Here is an 18,897-nt window from a genome sequence, read left to right on the forward strand (position 1 = left end):
TTCATCGACTGACCCACCAGGAAAGCCTCTCAACACATAATACAGTGTTCTAAATAAGCAAAATCTGGATCATTTTCAGACAAGAATATAAATCCATTTTCATATAACAAACATAACTAAAATGCAAGTGTTTTTTGAGTATCTATCATGAGTATGACATTGGACTAGATGTTGGATCAGGGATGGAAATGTGAGAAGAGGTCAGGGAACATAGCCACTATAAGCCATTTCTACCAAAGTATTTTCAGGGCATGTTTCTCTCCCACTTTGCTTGCCTTGTTTCTGAAAGAATAAAAACAACATCTGGTATATTATATCACACATACTAATATGCTAGATCATATATAGGTTGTAGGTTGGACCCCAAATTTGTTTCTTGCCATTTGGTTGAGAAAACGACCTACATTATTTGAAGTCTGGAAGAAACTTTCGATTTTATAGCATCATTTTTTCCTAGTTATGTGAAAATATTTCCTGACGTATAACTTTTTAGTTGCAAATCACCACTTTAAAAACAGCACTTATTGCTATTTTACAGTTAATAAGAGGAAAGCAAAGAAATTGAAGGGTGAATATTAAAATGGCCATGAATTATAGCATTCTTATTATTTTCATAATGTTAGATATATTAATTAGCACAATTTATTTTTACTTGTAAGATCCTCTAAACTTTACATTTTAGAATATTTGAAACATCATCAACAGAGATGATGTTAGTATTGATACATGTTGCAAAGCATTTGAACAGGCACTCTGTTTATAAAGTTTAAATGGATCTAAAGTATTTACTTCTGTAAATATCTAGTCACTCAAAGAAAAATATCTTCTACCTTCTTTAGTATTAGATCAAACCTTTATGACTTACTATATTTCTATTCCAAATCTGATAAAGTAGTGTATTATATCAGCAGAAGAAACCCTAGTTCTTATTTGGAATCTGCAGTGCATTATAGAAAATCATAAAAGATTAAACCTCCATAATAGCTGTTTCTACTTTTGCTTAAGTTCTCACACTCGCTGTCTGTAATTGGTTGCTCTGGAGAAAGCAAACTTTGTGAATATTCTGGGACCAAAAACTCATCTTATAGTCAAAGACTTTAGGACCAATTTAACTTTCTTATCATTTAGTATTTTCTCATTAATAAATTCCATCCCCTCAGCTTCAGTCACTCACAAGTCTTGTTCTTTTCCTCATTTTTCCTATCTAGGCTTATTGGTGACCCAGTTGGTCACCAATACATCCTACTCACTGCTGCCATGTTCATCTTATATAAGTGTAACTCTGGTTATGTCAATCGTCACTCAGAACTCTTTCTTGGTTAGATACAAATATCATAACCTGGCAGTCAGGGTTATAAAAGAATGATTCCATTTCACCTTCTGTATCATTTGACTAAATTTCCCTGTTGTAATATGTTTCTGTGCAAACAAAATGTGGAAATACATTTCAGGCAGCAAGATCATTATGTTCAAAGTCACAGAGGTGAGGGAAACTTGATCCATTTAGGAGTCACAAGTAATTGAAAAGTCATGCTATGGAACTTAGTTTTAATATAACACATATTGAGGAGTTTTACAAGGCTTTTGAGGAGTTTTCTAATATTAAAAAAGGAAGGGGTGATAAGATTTGAACTATGTAATAGCACTGAGAATTGACTGAGATGATGGGGAACAAGAAATCTTGTTTCTTATTTTATCTCCATGGATGTTTCTTCATTCAGGTTTTAATACTATCAAGCCCAGCCGCAGTTCTCCAAGAACTGTAGAAATACTTGGAGAGTGAATCTGTACCTGGGAGGGTGGGGAGTGGGGGACAATCCTGTTAGAATTTGGTTACTCTTTAAATATTGGATTTCATACAAATGTGTTTAAACAAAGAATTCTAGGTTAAAAAATCATCAAACATTAAAGTAAAACATTGAAAATTATAGCTTTTGAAATCTGGGATAACTTTCAAATTTAAAATGACTCAATTAAATGCTTAAACTTACTGACTAAAAAATAGAGTTGAGAGTTTTGAATTAAACCATTTAGAAATATGTCAAATTTTCTCTCCCCTCTCTGTGGCTGCATTTAACATTTCCTGGATTCCTTGCTCCCAGGTAATTAAATTTCAGTGAAATATCTTGGTGGTTGATCCTATATGGATATGACCAAGTTCAAATTTCTAGCATTTGATTGCTTCCAGGAAGTGGTTTAAGTAATGGATAAAAGCACTTCAAGACATTGAAGAAATAAAATGCCAGAATATACATCTCTTCTGTTACATGTTACTTCCATTCATCTCAAATATGGACACATGAGCTAAAAGGGGCTAAGTGTTGGTGGGTTGAAGTAAGAGAGCTACAGGGTAAACATGGAGCATTGTCCTCGTGAATCAATTCTACTGGTTTGCTTTAAAAGGAAAGAAACCCCAAATACTATGGAATTAAAAGCAGCATTCACATTTTTAAAGGTAGAACATGTTGCCTCAAGGAAATTTGGTGTTTGTTTTGGCCTGAGCGTTCAAACTTTACTCTTTGTACCAATTTTGATGGAAAAGATAGTCTTTTTAGCAATTATTAGCTTCTAATCATAGAAGTTATCAAATTTTATCATACATTTAAGCTTATCTCAACCCAAATTAAGATGAGAACTCTTCATTCTTATTTTCTGTGATGATATATTTGTCCAAATTTCTATGAAAATGCCAAGAGCTCAATTATATTTAGACATAGGTTATTGTTAATTACAATGCTTGTTTCTATTTTTCTAATAACCTCCCATTGAGCTGATCAAGAACATGACTAGGAAACTGGAATTTTAATCCAGTTAATCTCTTTAAATTATGCCTGTTTTAAATTGTTTATGTGCACTTACTGCCATTTCACAATATGCTTTTTAAGTTAGGATATCTTGGAACCCCTTGATGCATTTGTTTGAAATGCAAATTTTTCCTAGTACAATGGGAAGCCTTTAGCAAATTATCATAAAACCTTTGCCTTTGTGTTATAATTATGATTTCATATGTATTTCTCTTCTTATTAATAAAAATAGTGGCATGTCTGACACTCTTATGGGGACAATTATAATGTTATCTAATTCAATACCTTTGGGAACTCATATTTTTTTCCTTTTAACAAGACTGGTGTGCTACTAATCTCTCTTTTTTTAATTTTTTTGAATAATCAACGGATATTCACAAATTCTGTTTGAATTTCATCCATTTTAGAATATAATACGTGATATGATTTAGTCATTAGAATCTTTATTCTGAAAGAACACAGCTCTATTTCATATCCTGTGGATTTTGATACTGAATTAAGCCAACCCTTACCTCATACCCCTATTCATATCTTTAATACTAAAGACTGTCCTATCTTTTTTTTTGTTTGTTTTTAGATACTTATTAAATGGTAATATATTTTCTTGTGTTGATTTTGATGATTGAGCTTATTTTAAGGTTTAGGGCATTTTAGAGCTGAACATTTGGAGTAGGAAATGGCAACCCACTCCAGTAGTCTTGCTAGAAAAATCCCATGAACAGAGGAACCTGGAAAGCTACAGGCCATAGGGTCTCAAAAAGTCAGACATGTCTGAATGACTGAGCAGGTATAGTTGAACATTGCAAGTGTTTGAAAGAAAGGGGCATCCCAAAGCCAGATATTGAGCTGTCAGAAGTCTCACATGGTGACATTCATCATGCTGGACTCACTAAGGACTTGAATTTATCTGTATCTTAGAGTTTGTTAGTGCTCAAGGATGTCACTGTGAGCTGTACCAGTTCTGTCAAGCATTTTGTAGGAAAACTTAGAACGGTTATGATTGATAGCATTATAAATTCTTGGTCTCAGTTTGAACTATCACTCAAGATTCTAAGCAATCTACCTATATATTTTTAATCATCTCTCTCTACCATTAACCCTACCAGGTTTTTAAAAAGTTGATTTTCTTTCTCACATTCTACTTCACAGCAGCAGTAAAAATCATGAGCTTATTTTAACATCTGGACACAAAATTAATTAAGCTACCTATTTCTATGCCTAGCCTTTCTTTTCTCTTAAAATAGGTTTGTCTCATCTCCAGTCTAAGGATAATCCTTTCATTTGTTTAAGATCTCAAATCCTTCACACTTTCTTGATTCTCAGAGAACTCATATGAATTACCTTTTCTCTCTGCTGTATCCTCTACCTTACTTTATTTGCTGATTTTTTTTCTCAGAAGCATTTATATACCCATTCAGATATCTGTTTTACTCCATATAAGCAATCAAGCTCTCTGACTTACCCAACTTCCTCTTTTCTTCCTTCCCTTTAAGGCCAAACTTTGGAACTATTACTTCTGTGTATATGATAACCAACTGCAAACATTTTTCTAAACCCACCACCACTTCACTAAATCTACTGTCTTAGCATTATTTATATGTGCTAACTATTACCTTCTTGTTCGAACACTTTTCAGATATTTCTCTGACCACTATGGCTACTTCTCAGTCTCTTTTGTAGATTTTGCTTTATTCATTCAATCTTTCAATGCTAATTTCCTCTGGGTTATCTTCTAAATTTCAGGTAACATCTATATTCTGATCATTCTCAACTATGCATTTACAGTTCAGAAACCTTTCCTGTATTTTAGACACATTTATCCTCTAGCCTGTTAAATATCACCACATGGTTGTCTTACCAGTAACTTAAATGGATTATGTCATTATTTCCACCAATACTGATCCAAATGCTATGCTCTGTTATTTATTGAATAATGCCAGCATTCACCAAATGGTCCGAATAAACCAAAAATTGAGTCCTGTGTTTGACTACTCATCTCCCTTTACCCCTCATCAAGTTTGTCATCAGGTCCTGAGGATTCTACCTCCTGAAGAGTCCTCAAATATATCAACAACTACTCTAAATCAAGTTACCATCCATTCTTTTCTGATTGACTGCAAGCATTCTTCAAACTGGTCTTTTTTCTTGTCTTAGCTTTACTCTCCCTGTTTTCATGTTTAAGCTTTCCACACTGTAGCTAAGGTTGTCACTCTAAAACCCAAATCTGATTCTGTCCTCATTTCCTAAAGTAAATCTTTGCTACTGAAAGTGAATTACTAGAGATTTGTGTGCAAGTCAAAGCTCAAAAGAATAAGAGCTTATTGACCCTAACAAGCTTAGGGTTATTATTCTCTCAAAAGTATATCCACAAGATGAATAATACTTCTTTCTTGGAGTTTTCTAGGCTTGCAAGGATGAGCAGTATCAGTCTGCAGCTGTATGTTTTAATAAACATATCCATTTTAAACATGTCAACATGTTCAACCATCAAATCTTGCCAATATGGAAACAGTATTTCTTATGTTATATATGAAATTTAAGTTGGTAGTATAAGTCTCTGAAGGCAATCATTTATCTTCATTTTACATTCCCATCAAGTTTCTTTGTGTTGTTTCCCCAGGTACTCTCTGAAAATATGATCTTATAAATCTTAATCATACCTCTTTTGTAAGATATGAAGATGTTAAGCTCCATAGAAATTAATACACTTTTCCAAAGCAAAACAAAGCAAGTTCTTAATTCCCTAACCATTGCTGTTTCTGCTATATAGTGCTATGTATCTAGACATATATAACTAAAGTTTATTTATACTCTGTGTCCTTTACTTGTGGTAGGTGTATTTAACTTAAAGTTAGAATGTCCATATATTCTTGCTGCTTTCTATTTAATTTTAAAAAGAGAAAGGATGAAAACATTTAAAAAATGGTCACAAAGGAGTTCCCTGGAGGCCAAGTAATTAAGACTCTGAGCTTCCAACGCAGAGGGTATGGGTTAAATCTCTGGTCTGGTCAAGGAACTAAGATCCCACATGCCATGTGGTACAGCCAAAAAATTAAAAATTAAATTGAAAGTAAAGATATATTCTTTAAAAATAAATTAAAAATGCTCATAAGAGTATTCCATAGTACAGTGTTTATTAGAATAACTAGTTCCCTGGTGGCTCAGATGTTAAATAACCCACCTGCAATGCCGGAGACCTGGGGTCAGTCCTTGGGTTGGGAAGATCCCCTAGAGGAGGTCCTGGCAACCCACTCCAGTATTCTTGTCTGGAGAATCCTCATGAACAGAGGAGCGTGGTGGGCCACAGTCCCTAGGTCTCAGAGTCAGACACAACTGAGTGACTAAGCACAGTATTTCATCACATCACCAACTTCTGTATGCATGCATGCATTAGAAATTGCTTCTATCATGCCTGACTCCTTGTGACCCTATGGACTGTAGCCCACCAGACTCCTGTCTCTGGTATTCTCAGGCAAGAATACTGAAGTGGATCCCCCTGCCCTCCTCCAGAAGAGCTTCCTGACCCAGGGATCGAACCCACCAACTTATAATTGTTATGAAATTAGTTGTTTCTCTATGACTATAAAAACGTTTTACTGGTTTTTCTGTCTTACATGATTCAGTTTGTCAGTTTTCAGATACAAATGAATTATTAAATTGCTTTTCAAGTAACTCTTCTTCCCAGAAGAGCATAATTTTTGGTAATGAAAATTAGTACTAGAAACCTAAGTTTCTTTACACTCAATAATGTAGAAATGATGTGAAATGGAAGGAAATTTATATTTAAGAAAACTTTATTCTAGCGACTTCTCTGGTGGTCCAGTGACTAAGACTCAATGCTCCCATTGCAGGGGCCCCAGGTTCAATCCCTGGTCAAGGAACTAGATTCCACATGCTGCAACTAAGGTCCAGCACAGCCAAACAAAAACACAAGTAATTTTTTTTAAAGAAAACTTCGTTCTATCATCTTATTCTCAATATTCTGTAAAGAAAATATGATACATGTGAGGGTGATATCAGATTGCTTTGAAAAGTTGACAGTGAATACTGTTTTTAAAAAAGCTTTGAAGTATAATATTTTACAGGAAAAAAATAAGGAAATGAGACACTTTTACTGTGCTAAGAATTAGAGAAATATGTGTTTTGCTGACTGGAATTAATTATGCTGTATATCTGTCTTTTGTTTTAAAATGAAGGAGGAAATATATGTAGAGCAGATGAGTTCCTTTGCAACAATTCACTTTGCAAACTGCATTTCTGGGTGTGTGATGGAGAAGACGACTGTGGAGACAACTCTGATGAAGCTCCTGACATGTGTGGTATGGCATTTCCCACGGCTCTAGATTCTACTCTCCTCCCCTGGTGTAGTGCGCCAGCATGATTCAATGATGTGGTGAGGTGAACCACAAATTCTGCCATCCCGGGGTTAGGTAGATAACATGTAACCACAGATACAGCTTTTGCTCAAGTAATAATAACCCTGCTCAGAGTTTACGACTTTGAGAGCCCTCTTAAATCTGAACTTGCACATGTCAACACTACTCAAAAGATAGATTATGGTCTGTCTAGGAGGATTTAGAGTAGTTCACCTTTTGAATTGAGTAAGGTTCATATAAAGACTTAAGCTTTATACCCAATTGATGTTTTAGGTTAAAACAATTTTTTTGACAAATAAGTATGGAAAAAAATGTGCATAATAAAATCACATACTTTCACAAATCACCCACTACTGAGACTGGTTATTCAGAGAAGGGAGATAAATATGCATAGAGATATACAGATATTATCTATCTATCAATTTATCTGTATATCTCTCTATGGCAACCCAATCCAGTATTCTTGCCTGGAGAACCCCATGGACAGAGGAGCCTGGCAGACTACAGTCCATAGGGTTACAAAGAGTCAGACATGACTGAAGAGAGCATGCGTGCGCGCGCGCACACACACACACACACACACACACACACACATCTATCTTTATCTATCTATCTATCTATCTGGGGGCTTCCCAGGTGGCTCAGATGGTAAAGAATCTGCCTGCAATATGGGAGACCAGGGTTCGATCCCTGGGTCAGGAAGATCCCTTGAAGAAGCAAATGGCTACCCATTCCAATATTCCTCTCTGGGGAATTCCATGGATGCAGGAGTCTGGCAGGCTATACAGTTCTTAGGGTCACAAAGAGTCAGACACGACTGAGCAACTAACACTTTCACATCTATCGATTTATCTATCGATCATCTATCTGTCTTACAAGAGTTAGGCAGATAACTACATTTAGGAGTTATTTAACATTTAAGTCTGAAAAATCTTAAAATTTATTTCTAATTCAAATTCAAGTTACTTCTGACTGACATTTGTCACAAGTATATTGTGCAACCAACAACTCTAAATGCACAGCTTTAGATCACCAAATTAAACAATTTCCTGTATTTGGTAAATATTGTCATTCTTAATGTCATTCTTTGTTTCTAATCAACATAAAAAGGAAATTTAACTTTTAGTTTAAAGAAAAATGCTACTGCTTTGGATATAAATATAAATATTCACATCAGGTGAATTAAAGAAAACATAGCATAAATATATGTAGTTACATGTACATATATGTACTTATATTCCGTGTTCTATTTGGTAAATCAAGTTATACTAATTTTTTATAGATGTTGATATTGACTCAGTTGAATAAAAAGCTCCAAAGCAAGGAGGTGGCTTTATTTTAAGCATGTTTTAAAACTTGAAAAAGGTAGTGTTTGGAGAATTGTTCTCTATAGGTACCCCTGATAAGTAACGTAACTAAATTTCAATTTCAGTTCTTCTACACAACATTACAGAGTGAATTCTAGAGAATCACCAGTGATAGCATTATTTCTGAATCATAATACTTGAAAAAAATATTTCAAGTGTTTTACTTGAAATTTTTTCAAATTCAAAAATATTTCAAAGTTTACCAAGACAAGCCAGAAACTATTATTTTTAATAAAATATGTTTTTTCCTCTATTCTGTATTCCATTTCAGCACAAAAACTAGTGAGTGGTATAGGATTTGTTTGGAAACTAGTTAACGATGTGGGGCTCCAGATCACACCCCACAGATCCATTTCCAGGGCCAGAAAGTGATTCTAAAGGACATATTGCACAGTGGTTGGAAAACTTGTAAAATACATCCCACTTAATTCTGTGAATGTTTTTGCATTCCCCTCAGTCATAAGTATCAACAATAAGTCAAGTTTTGATGTGATGGAGACTGTGCTAAAAACATAGGACATGGTTTCTTTGACAAGGAGATCATATTCTGGTTGGAAAATAATAATTTCCAGGTATTATATTTCTAGCAATAGTAGAACTAAATAAAGACAAGGTGTAGAGGGATAAAATGAACTCTGCCTGAAAGAAAATTAAAAGAAGTAGACTAAAATACACCATAGGTATAGAGAACAGTGTGGGGGAAAGTATCATTCATTCATTTAATAGCTGTTAAACTAGAGATAATGATTGTTTTTGGTGAGATAATGATGAGAGAAACAGATATGAACCCTAACTTCGCAGAGCTGAGAATCTAGTGGAAGAGGAATATTAACGATCACAAAACACATAGTTACAAACTATGATATATGTGCTGAAAGAAGTATAATAAATTATACAAATATAGAATTTTGCAGTTTTATTCTATATAGGGTTTTATTCAGTCTCACTTTATGAGAAGTAACATTTGAGTTTGAGTCTGAGAGATTTATAGCATCCAAGTAGGTGAAAGGGATGGAGTGGGAGTGGATGACACAATATTTTAGGCAAAGGAAACAAGATGTAGAAAGGCCGTGAGATAGAGCAAACCACAGTTTACTAGAGGAGTTGAATGATACGTGTGCTTGGCGAATACAGAGCATGCTAGATAATGGACAAAATTGAACTAACAGGAGAGATACCTGAAACTTTGTGAGTCTGGGGAGGGATTTTTAGATTTATCTTGAAACCAACTGAAAATATTATAGAGTTTTAAGTAGAGGAGGCACAGAGTCATATTTCTATTTCACAGATTTGGATAGAAAGAGGCAAGAATAGTTAAGATAATTGCAGAACTCAAGGCAAGCTATGCTGGTAGCTTGGATTAAGATAATGACAGCACATGATGGCAAAGTATACACAATTTGATTGTGATTTAAAAAGCAAAGTGAATTGGAATAAATAATGGATCGGACATAGGAAGAGAAAGAGAGAGGAAGTTGGCAAGTGTAATTTATAGGCTGTTCTTGCTTGTACATTTGAATAGCTGGGGAACACAGGAAAAGGAACAGTTTGCAAGTAAAGGTTAGAAGTCTGGCTTGGATGTATTTGAGGAGACATTAAGTACAGATCACAAGGAGATGCTAGGTGTTTGGTTCTAGAGCTTAAAGAGCTGGTCTAGAAATATAAGTTTGAGGGTCAGCAGAAAATGTAGTAAATTCTATGAAAATGTAGAGTAAGTTCTATGGAATTTGTAAGATTCAGGCAGAGAGGGAGCAAAACATAAAAGAAAGGGATTAAGATAGAATATCAAGGGCACCAAACATCTAAATAAATATGAGTAGCCAGAAGAGACTTAGGTGAGTAATAAGATGATTAGGAAAAAAAAATGAAGTATGGCAAGAAAAATACCAAGGTAATAAAATATTACAAAAAAGATGAAATGGTTCCTGAAGAGGCAGGGAAATTGAGTTTCAGTGCAAGTTAAAACAGTCAGCTTTATATAAGGGTAGTGACCCCTTGAAGAGCTGAATCATTGGAAAAGACCCTGATGCTGGGAAAGATTAAATGCAAAAGGGAGAAGGGGACAATAGAGGGTGTGATGGTTAGATAGCATCACCAACCCAGTGAATATGAATCTGAGCAAACTTCAGGACATAGTGAAGGACAGGGAAGCCTGGGGGACTTCAGCCCACGGGGTAGCAAAAAATTGGACACGACTTAACAATTGAACAACAACAACAGAAGTGACCCCTCAAAATGAGTTGATAGAGTATATGTATATGCAGGTGAGGGACAGATGTTTATTGATATAATAATTTTTATCTTTTTATTTCCACTTATTTGTGTATAGTAAGGAAGTATGTTCATATATAGAATGTGAAACGTTGGTGTGGTAGGGAGACTTGAAAGGAACATAGATTTGAATCATTATTGATTCAAAGGGTAAGAATGACATTATGTATAAAAAAAAATATAAATATAGATATAAACGAGTGATTTCCAAGTAGTGTTCAGGGCCTATCTGACATTGATAAATATTCATATTTGTGATAGCAGTCAGCACTGCAGTATGATTATCTACAGCATTCCTAGGCTTCCCAAATGCACACATTGGGATAGCAGATGGCTTCATTTACCTAAGTTTGGGGATTCTGTTAGATAATTAAGAAGGATAAAAGCAAAAGTGCCAGAGAATGCAGATCATTTAGACTAAGTATTAATACTTAGAAAAATGTTCAAAATATAATAGGTTATCAATATCAAATAAGTAAATTAAGAAATAGAATGTGGTACATTTAAATGACTACTACTTGTTATGGAATGTAAATTAGCCCTCAGCAAAGCTATTAAAATCATAAAAACAAATAGAATTTAGAATCTAATGTCAGCAGAAAGGGAAATAAAAAGAAAAAAGGCATTGGTGAATAGGTAAGAGTTAGACTTACCTATTGGTGAATAGGTAAGAGTTAGTATCAAGGGACTAATGTTTCAGGTAAGACTGAAAAAGTGTCCTTAATGAGACTGGTTGAATTAAGAAGTTGGATAATTGAAGATTGTAGTCTGAATTTGGATCATTAAAATCAGTGGCTTTGTAAATGAAGCAATTGGAAATAATACCTTCAGCTATATCAGTAAATGTTTCTTTTCTGCAAGCAATGGGAACTGTCATTGGCTGAATTAAGATAAATTTGTTGAAGTCCACCCGTGTGCACAACATTCTAGAAGAATGGGTGGCCTAGCTGGATTATAGTAAAAGAATATGTGGTATGAAAAATTCAGGAAGCTAAGAGGTGCATTTATTGGCTGGTTTTCTCATATGGATTTTGATGTCACCTAGGAGGCTGGAATAATTTGGATAGAGAGAAAGAACTGTGAGGAAAGGTGCTACAAACTTCAGCGAATTGGGAGGGGGTGATGTTTATAAGATTGATGAGAAAATAATGCGAGAAAAAAACATAACCAAATGCATGGACCTCAAAATAACAGTTTTTGTTTTAGTTTATTTTTTAAAAAGGAATAGGAATATATAGTAGCAGAGTTCTGGAAGCTATGGTAGAAAACTATGGGATAATGTGAGATTTGAGCAATTTTACAGCAGCAGTTTAAGGGGCTCTGCAGGGCTGGAGAAACCATGCATTCAGAGGGCTGCGTACAGCTGATAACAGACCAGTTACAGGCCTTATGAAGGCAGTCAGGAGACAGATCTGTAGGTTGGCTTCTCCACTTTCTGATACCATGAGCTAATGGGAACAAGATTTAGGGGGTCTTAGTGTGTTAATGCACTTCCCAACTGCCTACAGTGTAGGAGATGCCAGAGATATGGGTTCGATTCCTGGGCTGGGAAGGTCCCCTGGAGCAGTGCATGGCTACCCACTCCATATGCTTGCCTGGAGAATCCCATGGACAGAGGAGCCTGGTGGGCTACAGTCCATAGGTCACAGAGTTGAATGCGACTGAAGTGACTGAGAACAGTCAGTTCCTAAAAAACCTGAAGGAGAGGAACTCTGCTTAGAATGTGAACCAGATTTTAATTAAAGCAAGAAAGTCAGGCAAAAAAGGGATGTGGCATATTTAAGGAGCTAATAAAGTGGTATTGCTAGAATCCTAAGAGTGACAAGGGATGAGCCTGTAGGAGTGGCATGGACAAGATAATTAGTCTATTATGCCAAATAAAATACCATACATTTTATTCTGGAAGTGACAGATAACTATGAAAGAAATGATCAGATGACTGTTCTGGTAGCTTTGGGAAGATTTTAGGTTGAGCAATGAAACAGACATTAAGGATTCTACTACAGTCATCTCTGTAACAAAGAGTGAAGAGCTGAGCTACTGGAGTTGTAACTGGTGTGCATGGAGATGAGCGGGCAAATTTGGGGACAAATCCAACTGCACTTGTTGACTATTAAGAGTTGAAGCATAATGGGAAGGTACATGTAGGATAATCCCAAACTTGTGCCTATGATGTGCCACTAACTGAACTATGGAAATAGAAATAAGATAGTTTGTCTGAGGAGACAGAGGTCAAGGGAAGATAATGAAGAATTGAGTTTTGAAATTGTTGAATTTTAAATTCCCCATGGAACATACTATAATTAATTGTGAGATGCTAGAATTATATAGAAAATTGAAAGTCTCCAGAAGATAGTGTCAAGTAAATCTATGAGAATGAATGAGACTGTCTAAGCAGAGAATTCTAGAGTGAGAATATGAGGAGACCAGCCAGCAACAGCGCTCTGGATTATCCTACATGTGAGGAAGAGAAGACATTAAAGATGCTTCATACCTTAGCGGTACAGGTCTTCAGATTCTGTAGTGATGGAAAAGACAAGTGTAAACTTCCCTGGATTTCATTGCTTCTTTAAATTGCACACACACACACACACACACACACACACACACACACACACACAAAACATGAATAAATAAGATCACCTTATGTGCCTTAAATACATATCTACCTGTTTGTTCAAGGAGACAGAGATTGAGAAATGCAGCTCTAGTGTTATTGGGATTTTTTTTTTTTTCTGAATGACCTATTTTTTCAGTTTTGGATCTGTAACATATGCTTGCTCAAGCTCTATTCTGTGTGAAATTACTCTTTCAGATAACTGTTCCTGCCATGTTATATAAAACGTGGGCATAAATTAATTTGGTACACTAGAGAAACTCAGCTAATATAAGGCATTTGTAAATAAGACCGTGACGTTTGACTCTTTTCCTTACTTCATTCAGCATTTCAGCTGTGCACTCTCTTCTGTAATTAATATAAATAACTAGGATCATAACTTCTATTATCACACATTTTTCTAATAGCTGCATGTAAGCAATTTCCACAATAAGAGATATTCCGAAAAGGTAGATCATGGATTTGAAAAGGAAGAAAATAAAAAGATGACAAAAGAAAGATGGTTCTTCGTAAGTCAGTGTACCCAAGGGAGCTGCTTTTTTTTTCTTCTTTTCAGACAAATTTCTTTGCCCACCCACAAGACCTCACAGATGCAGAAATAACAGAATATGCCTGCAGCCTGAGCAAATTTGCAATGGGATCGACGACTGTGGGGACAACTCAGATGAAGATCCCTGTGGTGGTAAATCCATTTAATGCAAAATACTTGATTCCATGTGAACTACAGATAATACAGTGATTAGGGCTCAAGAAATTAAAAAAAATATTTTCATGTGGCATGTCTGATGGCAGATTATCAGCACTTGATTTTCTGACAGTGTGTGAAGATAATCCACTAACATTTCATATGCATAATAGAGCTGTGCAACTGAATCTCTCCAAGTCTGTAAATCTCCATTGGTTATAGGTATTTTATTCCAGAATGTACTGCATGAGAGAAACGGCATAGTGGTTTAAAATATTCTGTTAAACAGTTTCTTTAGTGGGGTGTTTATATAGATTGTGTATGTGTGTACACAGTCCCTTTTACACAATTCAGAAATTAAAATTCAAAATACTAAATACCTTACTGAAATATTCAACAAAATCATTTGGTGACAGAACCTGACTTGACCTGATCTGAGATAGTTTATATTACTTTAAAAAAGAATCTCACTTTTGGTAAATAAGCAAACATTTTCACGTGGAAATATAGTTATTTACTATAGGGTAAATATAGTGTTATTTTTCTAAGGTTCAAAAATTTCAGAAATTTTTCATTTAGCCCCAAGAGCTTCAAATAAAGGATTATGGATCCATGTTTTTCATAGCGTTTAGTAAAAATCTTAAAACTGTTACAGACTCAGTAAATTTGTTTTGATTCTGTGAAGCACTGATCTTTTTTTTTTAATAACTTTATAGGTAAGCTTACATATAAAGCAAGACCTTGTAAAAAAGATGAGTTTGCTTGCAGTAATAAAAAATGTATCCCCATGGACCTCCAGTGTGATCAACTTGATGACTGTGGAGATGGTTCAGATGAACAAGGCTGCAGAATAAGTGAGTTTGTTTCCTGTTAAAGTGCAACAACATGCAAGTTGAATTTCTGCTTCAACATGCCTAAAATTTTCTTTATTGCTGTGAGAAAAGATTGCTCTTCAAAACATGCTTAAGTAATACTTTTTTTTTAAAAAAGCCTTTGCCAAAATAACCTTACAATATCACTTAAATTAATAACAGAAAGTATAAGGTAGGCAAGGCTGATTTTGCCTTCAGCTGTTAAAGCTGAAGGTGGAAACTCAGTATCCAAATACAGACTCTGATATCAGCAAAGAAATCTATATTCCTTAATATTTTATTTTACAAAATATAAATTTAGTAGTTTTTGAATTTTATGGTTATATTAGGTTGAATGATGATAAACATCTTAATAATATATTCAATGCTTTAAAAGTTCACTCCATTGCTGAGCCATTCTCAAAGAAGATATTGTTATTTTATTGTTAGAGTGTTATGATACTTGAGTCATGAGATCTTGATTACTAATAATTTTGTGTTTCATGTTTGATATCTGATTTTTCATATTGAGAAAAATAATTAAGCTTGTGACCCTAAATTCTGATTGCTTATAAAAGTCACAAATGAGTGAGTCTTTTATTTTTTCTGATTTGTATGTAAGTTATTCCCCACTGGTTGATGAAGCAGTATCCATCAGGATATGGCCATATTTATCTCAATCATGGTATAATTACACTGGTGTATCTTCATTAATGGGGCTTCGCTGGTGTCTCAACTGGTAAAGAACCCTCAGCTGGTAAAGCCTGCTAAAGCAGGAGATGCAAGACTTGCAGATTCAATCCCTGGGTCAGGAAAATCCCCTGAAAAAGGAAATGGCAACCCACTCCAATATTCTTGCCTGGATGATCCCATGAACAGGGGAGCCTGGTGGGCTGCAGTTCATGGGGCTGCAAAGAGTCAGACATGACTTGAGTGTGCGTGCACAGCTTAATTAATTGCAAAATATCCAAAATCAATGGGTTTTAGTAATAATTATAATTCTGATAATTAAGGCTCTCATATTTTTCAGTAATTGAATTTGCTTAAGTAGAAAATAGATCATTCAATGTTACCCCTATAATATTCCATCTCCTTTATTTGTACTCTAAAACATTTTCCTGAATTGGAGATAAAGCAATGAAGTTGCAAATACCCTGCTGCTGCTAAGTCACTTCAGTCGTGTCCGACTCTGTGTGACCCCATAGACGGCAGCCCACCAGGCTCCCCCATCCCTGGGATTCTCCAGGCAAGAACACTGGAGTGGGGTGCCATTGCCTTCCCCAAAATACCCTGCTAGAAACTGCAAATAACACATAATCTGTCCTAAATTGTATTGCAACCCATGTCCATTGGAACATAATACACACTCAAATGCTGCTCCCTGTATATGTTTAAGAACTGATGATTTAACCTCTTGCTTGAGTAACATGGTAGTACTCTTGACTGAGTCCCTGAATACTAAGTTTAAGTTAACAATAGATGCCTACATCTCTAGGTAGCTTCTAGGAAATGTTTTCATTCTTAGAGAAGAATGTGATTCTCATACATTCAAATGATATCATGGTAAAGGTAGCCTATCATTAGAACCATTGACGTGAATTCCTTTTAGAAAGTAGTATAGCTTAATAACAGCTATAAATATCAGCTGCTGGTAGCTTGGTCTAAACTATATTCAGTGTAAATGATTTTGGTTTTTATCGGCTTCTATTCTTTTATAAGAAATGAAGGCTTATATGAAGAGAAGATCATGACCTTATAAATTCAAAAAGAATAATCTATGGAATAATAAGGGTTTCAATAAATGTAATTTTAAGTTAAGAAAAATAGTAAACTCCCACTTCAGGAATTAGAATTATATTAGTTTTGATCATATTTTTAAATCCTAGCTCCCAATGAGTATACCTGTGAAGATGATGTGAATCCATGTGGAGATGATGCATATTGTAATCAAATAAAAACATCTGTTTTCTGCCGCTGTAAGCCTGGATTTCAGAGAAACATGAAAAACAGACAGTGTGAAGGTATAGTACATTTCGTGAACAGCTTGCTCTTAAATCTTTAGGTTATGAAAGACTCCCAGGGCTGCTAAATTGTGAGATGACAGAGGACTGATTTTCATCCGAATGGTACATATCCGCGGGATATCATTTTACTTATGAGAGTGAAAGTCCCTGGGGTCAAGAGCCTGTTTGTTTGTATTGCTAAGCTAACCATTGCTGAGGCTTATAAAGCCTTTTCTATAGCAGATTCAGACCTGCAGGAATTTCAATTGTATTGCTACAATTCTGTTTTGAAATGCAAATAACGCAATTGCTTGTTCAGAAGCTATTGAAGAATTAGCAGCAATTCATGAAAGAATATGTTTATGATGACCCATTTCTCTTAAGTTGTGGCATTTGCAATACTGCAATAGGTAATTTGCTTTTAGAGAATGGTGGGTTTTTATCCTAACACAACATCCTAAACAGTGCTTTATATTATTAACAAGAGTGTCTCCTAAAATTCAAAGACAGGATTTAAATAAATCTCTGTCAACTTACTTGTGGTCATTTAAAAATTGAGCATCTAGGGGAGCAGGAATCTCATAGTAAGTTCTATCTAAATATAATTTTCACTAGGACTTTACTGCCATGAAATACAGACCTAAACGCACTTTCTGCCAGTTTCTCCACTAAAATTGGTACTATAATTAGAGCCAAGCCTAAATTGTCTAAGTCTGATTTATCCAGGGCAAATTCAAGTTGTAAAATGTTTTCACCTATCTGCTCTCTTCTCTAATGTCACCTTGTGTTATTCTTGGGTAAATAAAAGTGATTTTACATTGTGTCAATCAAGATGGAATTTTAAAAATTAATTGCACTCATCCATAGAGGAAATACTTGTAATCATGTCATATATGTGTCATATATGTATATTTTTATGTCACATTTTAAGTTGTATATGTGTTTGGATTATTCATGATATTTTATCTCTTTATTAACAGGGAATGTTGAAAACTGGCAACTTAAGTTTCTCTATTTTAATAAAAAAGTGAATAATTTCTCGAGACTAGATTATTTCTTCTTTCCTAGACACTTTATGTCAAAACACACACTTAAACCTGTTCAAGATTTTACTTTCATATAACATTAATTTTCAAATGCTTATTTTTGTATAGTGGGCTCTGTTTCCTGTATATACTAAGTTTAGAAAATGTATTCTTGAAAATTTCTTCATTTTTAGTAACATGCCATGGCAAATATGACCTGCAAGCTACATTCATTTTAAATCACCATGAATCTAGTATTTTTGTTGTGCAAATGAGTAACTTCTGAACTCTAATAAAACTTGTATCTTCATGTAATAAATGAAGTTTTGATAGTAGACAAAAGCAGTTTGACTTGGTATGGAGAAGGGGAGAGAGATTACCTTGATTTGTAATCCAAGGAATTTAAATTTTTGTGTCCTTACTATAGGTAGCTGAAAAAAGCACAAGAAATCACTATTTGATTTTAAAGCCAAAGTGCTTTGAATAAAATGTCTAAAGGGAAGAAAAATTTGAGAGAACAAGAATCAAGAAATAGAAATAGATTAATAATGGTTGTATGCCAGGCACTATTCTAGGTCCTAGACTTGTGTGAGATTCGTCCACTGTCTTCAAAAGCTCTAAACATTTTGGTGGTTATGGAGATGAGGAGAAAATGGTGACTCTGGCCAATACAGGGCCATGTGAGGGAAATAAAAGTCTTATCCAATCATGCAGGTTTTTGTTTATTTTGATTTCCGTTCAAAGAGAAACCATAGTAACAAATGACTCCCTGTTCAAAGTTACAGATGCCAAAACAATAAATATTGTAAAACTTTTTTTTAACTGTTAAAAGATTTATTGCAATAATACAATAAAAGTTTAGAAAACATTTATTTGCATGACTCAAACTGGTTTGGAA

The 18,897-nt window shown here is 34.8% G+C and overlaps 1 protein-coding gene across 1 annotated transcript in view; it reads left to right on the forward strand.

Annotated features, from left to right (window-relative positions):
• LRP1B (LDL receptor related protein 1B) overlaps positions 1 to 18,897 on the forward strand; it is a 1,867,078-nt gene that overhangs the window by 1,700,826 nt on the left and 147,355 nt on the right. Inside the window, exons 72-75 of the mRNA XM_061135390.1 lie at positions 7,001 to 7,123; positions 13,992 to 14,117; positions 14,837 to 14,974; positions 16,858 to 16,992. Of these exons, the coding sequence (XP_060991373.1) occupies positions 7,001 to 7,123; positions 13,992 to 14,117; positions 14,837 to 14,974; positions 16,858 to 16,992 (522 nt within the window). The remainder of the gene's footprint in view (positions 1 to 7,000; positions 7,124 to 13,991; positions 14,118 to 14,836; positions 14,975 to 16,857; positions 16,993 to 18,897) is intronic.

The sequence above is a fragment of the Dama dama genome, chromosome 33 (genome assembly GCF_033118175.1).
Source record: "Dama dama isolate Ldn47 chromosome 33, ASM3311817v1, whole genome shotgun sequence".
Lineage (NCBI taxonomy): Eukaryota > Metazoa > Chordata > Mammalia > Artiodactyla > Cervidae > Dama > Dama dama.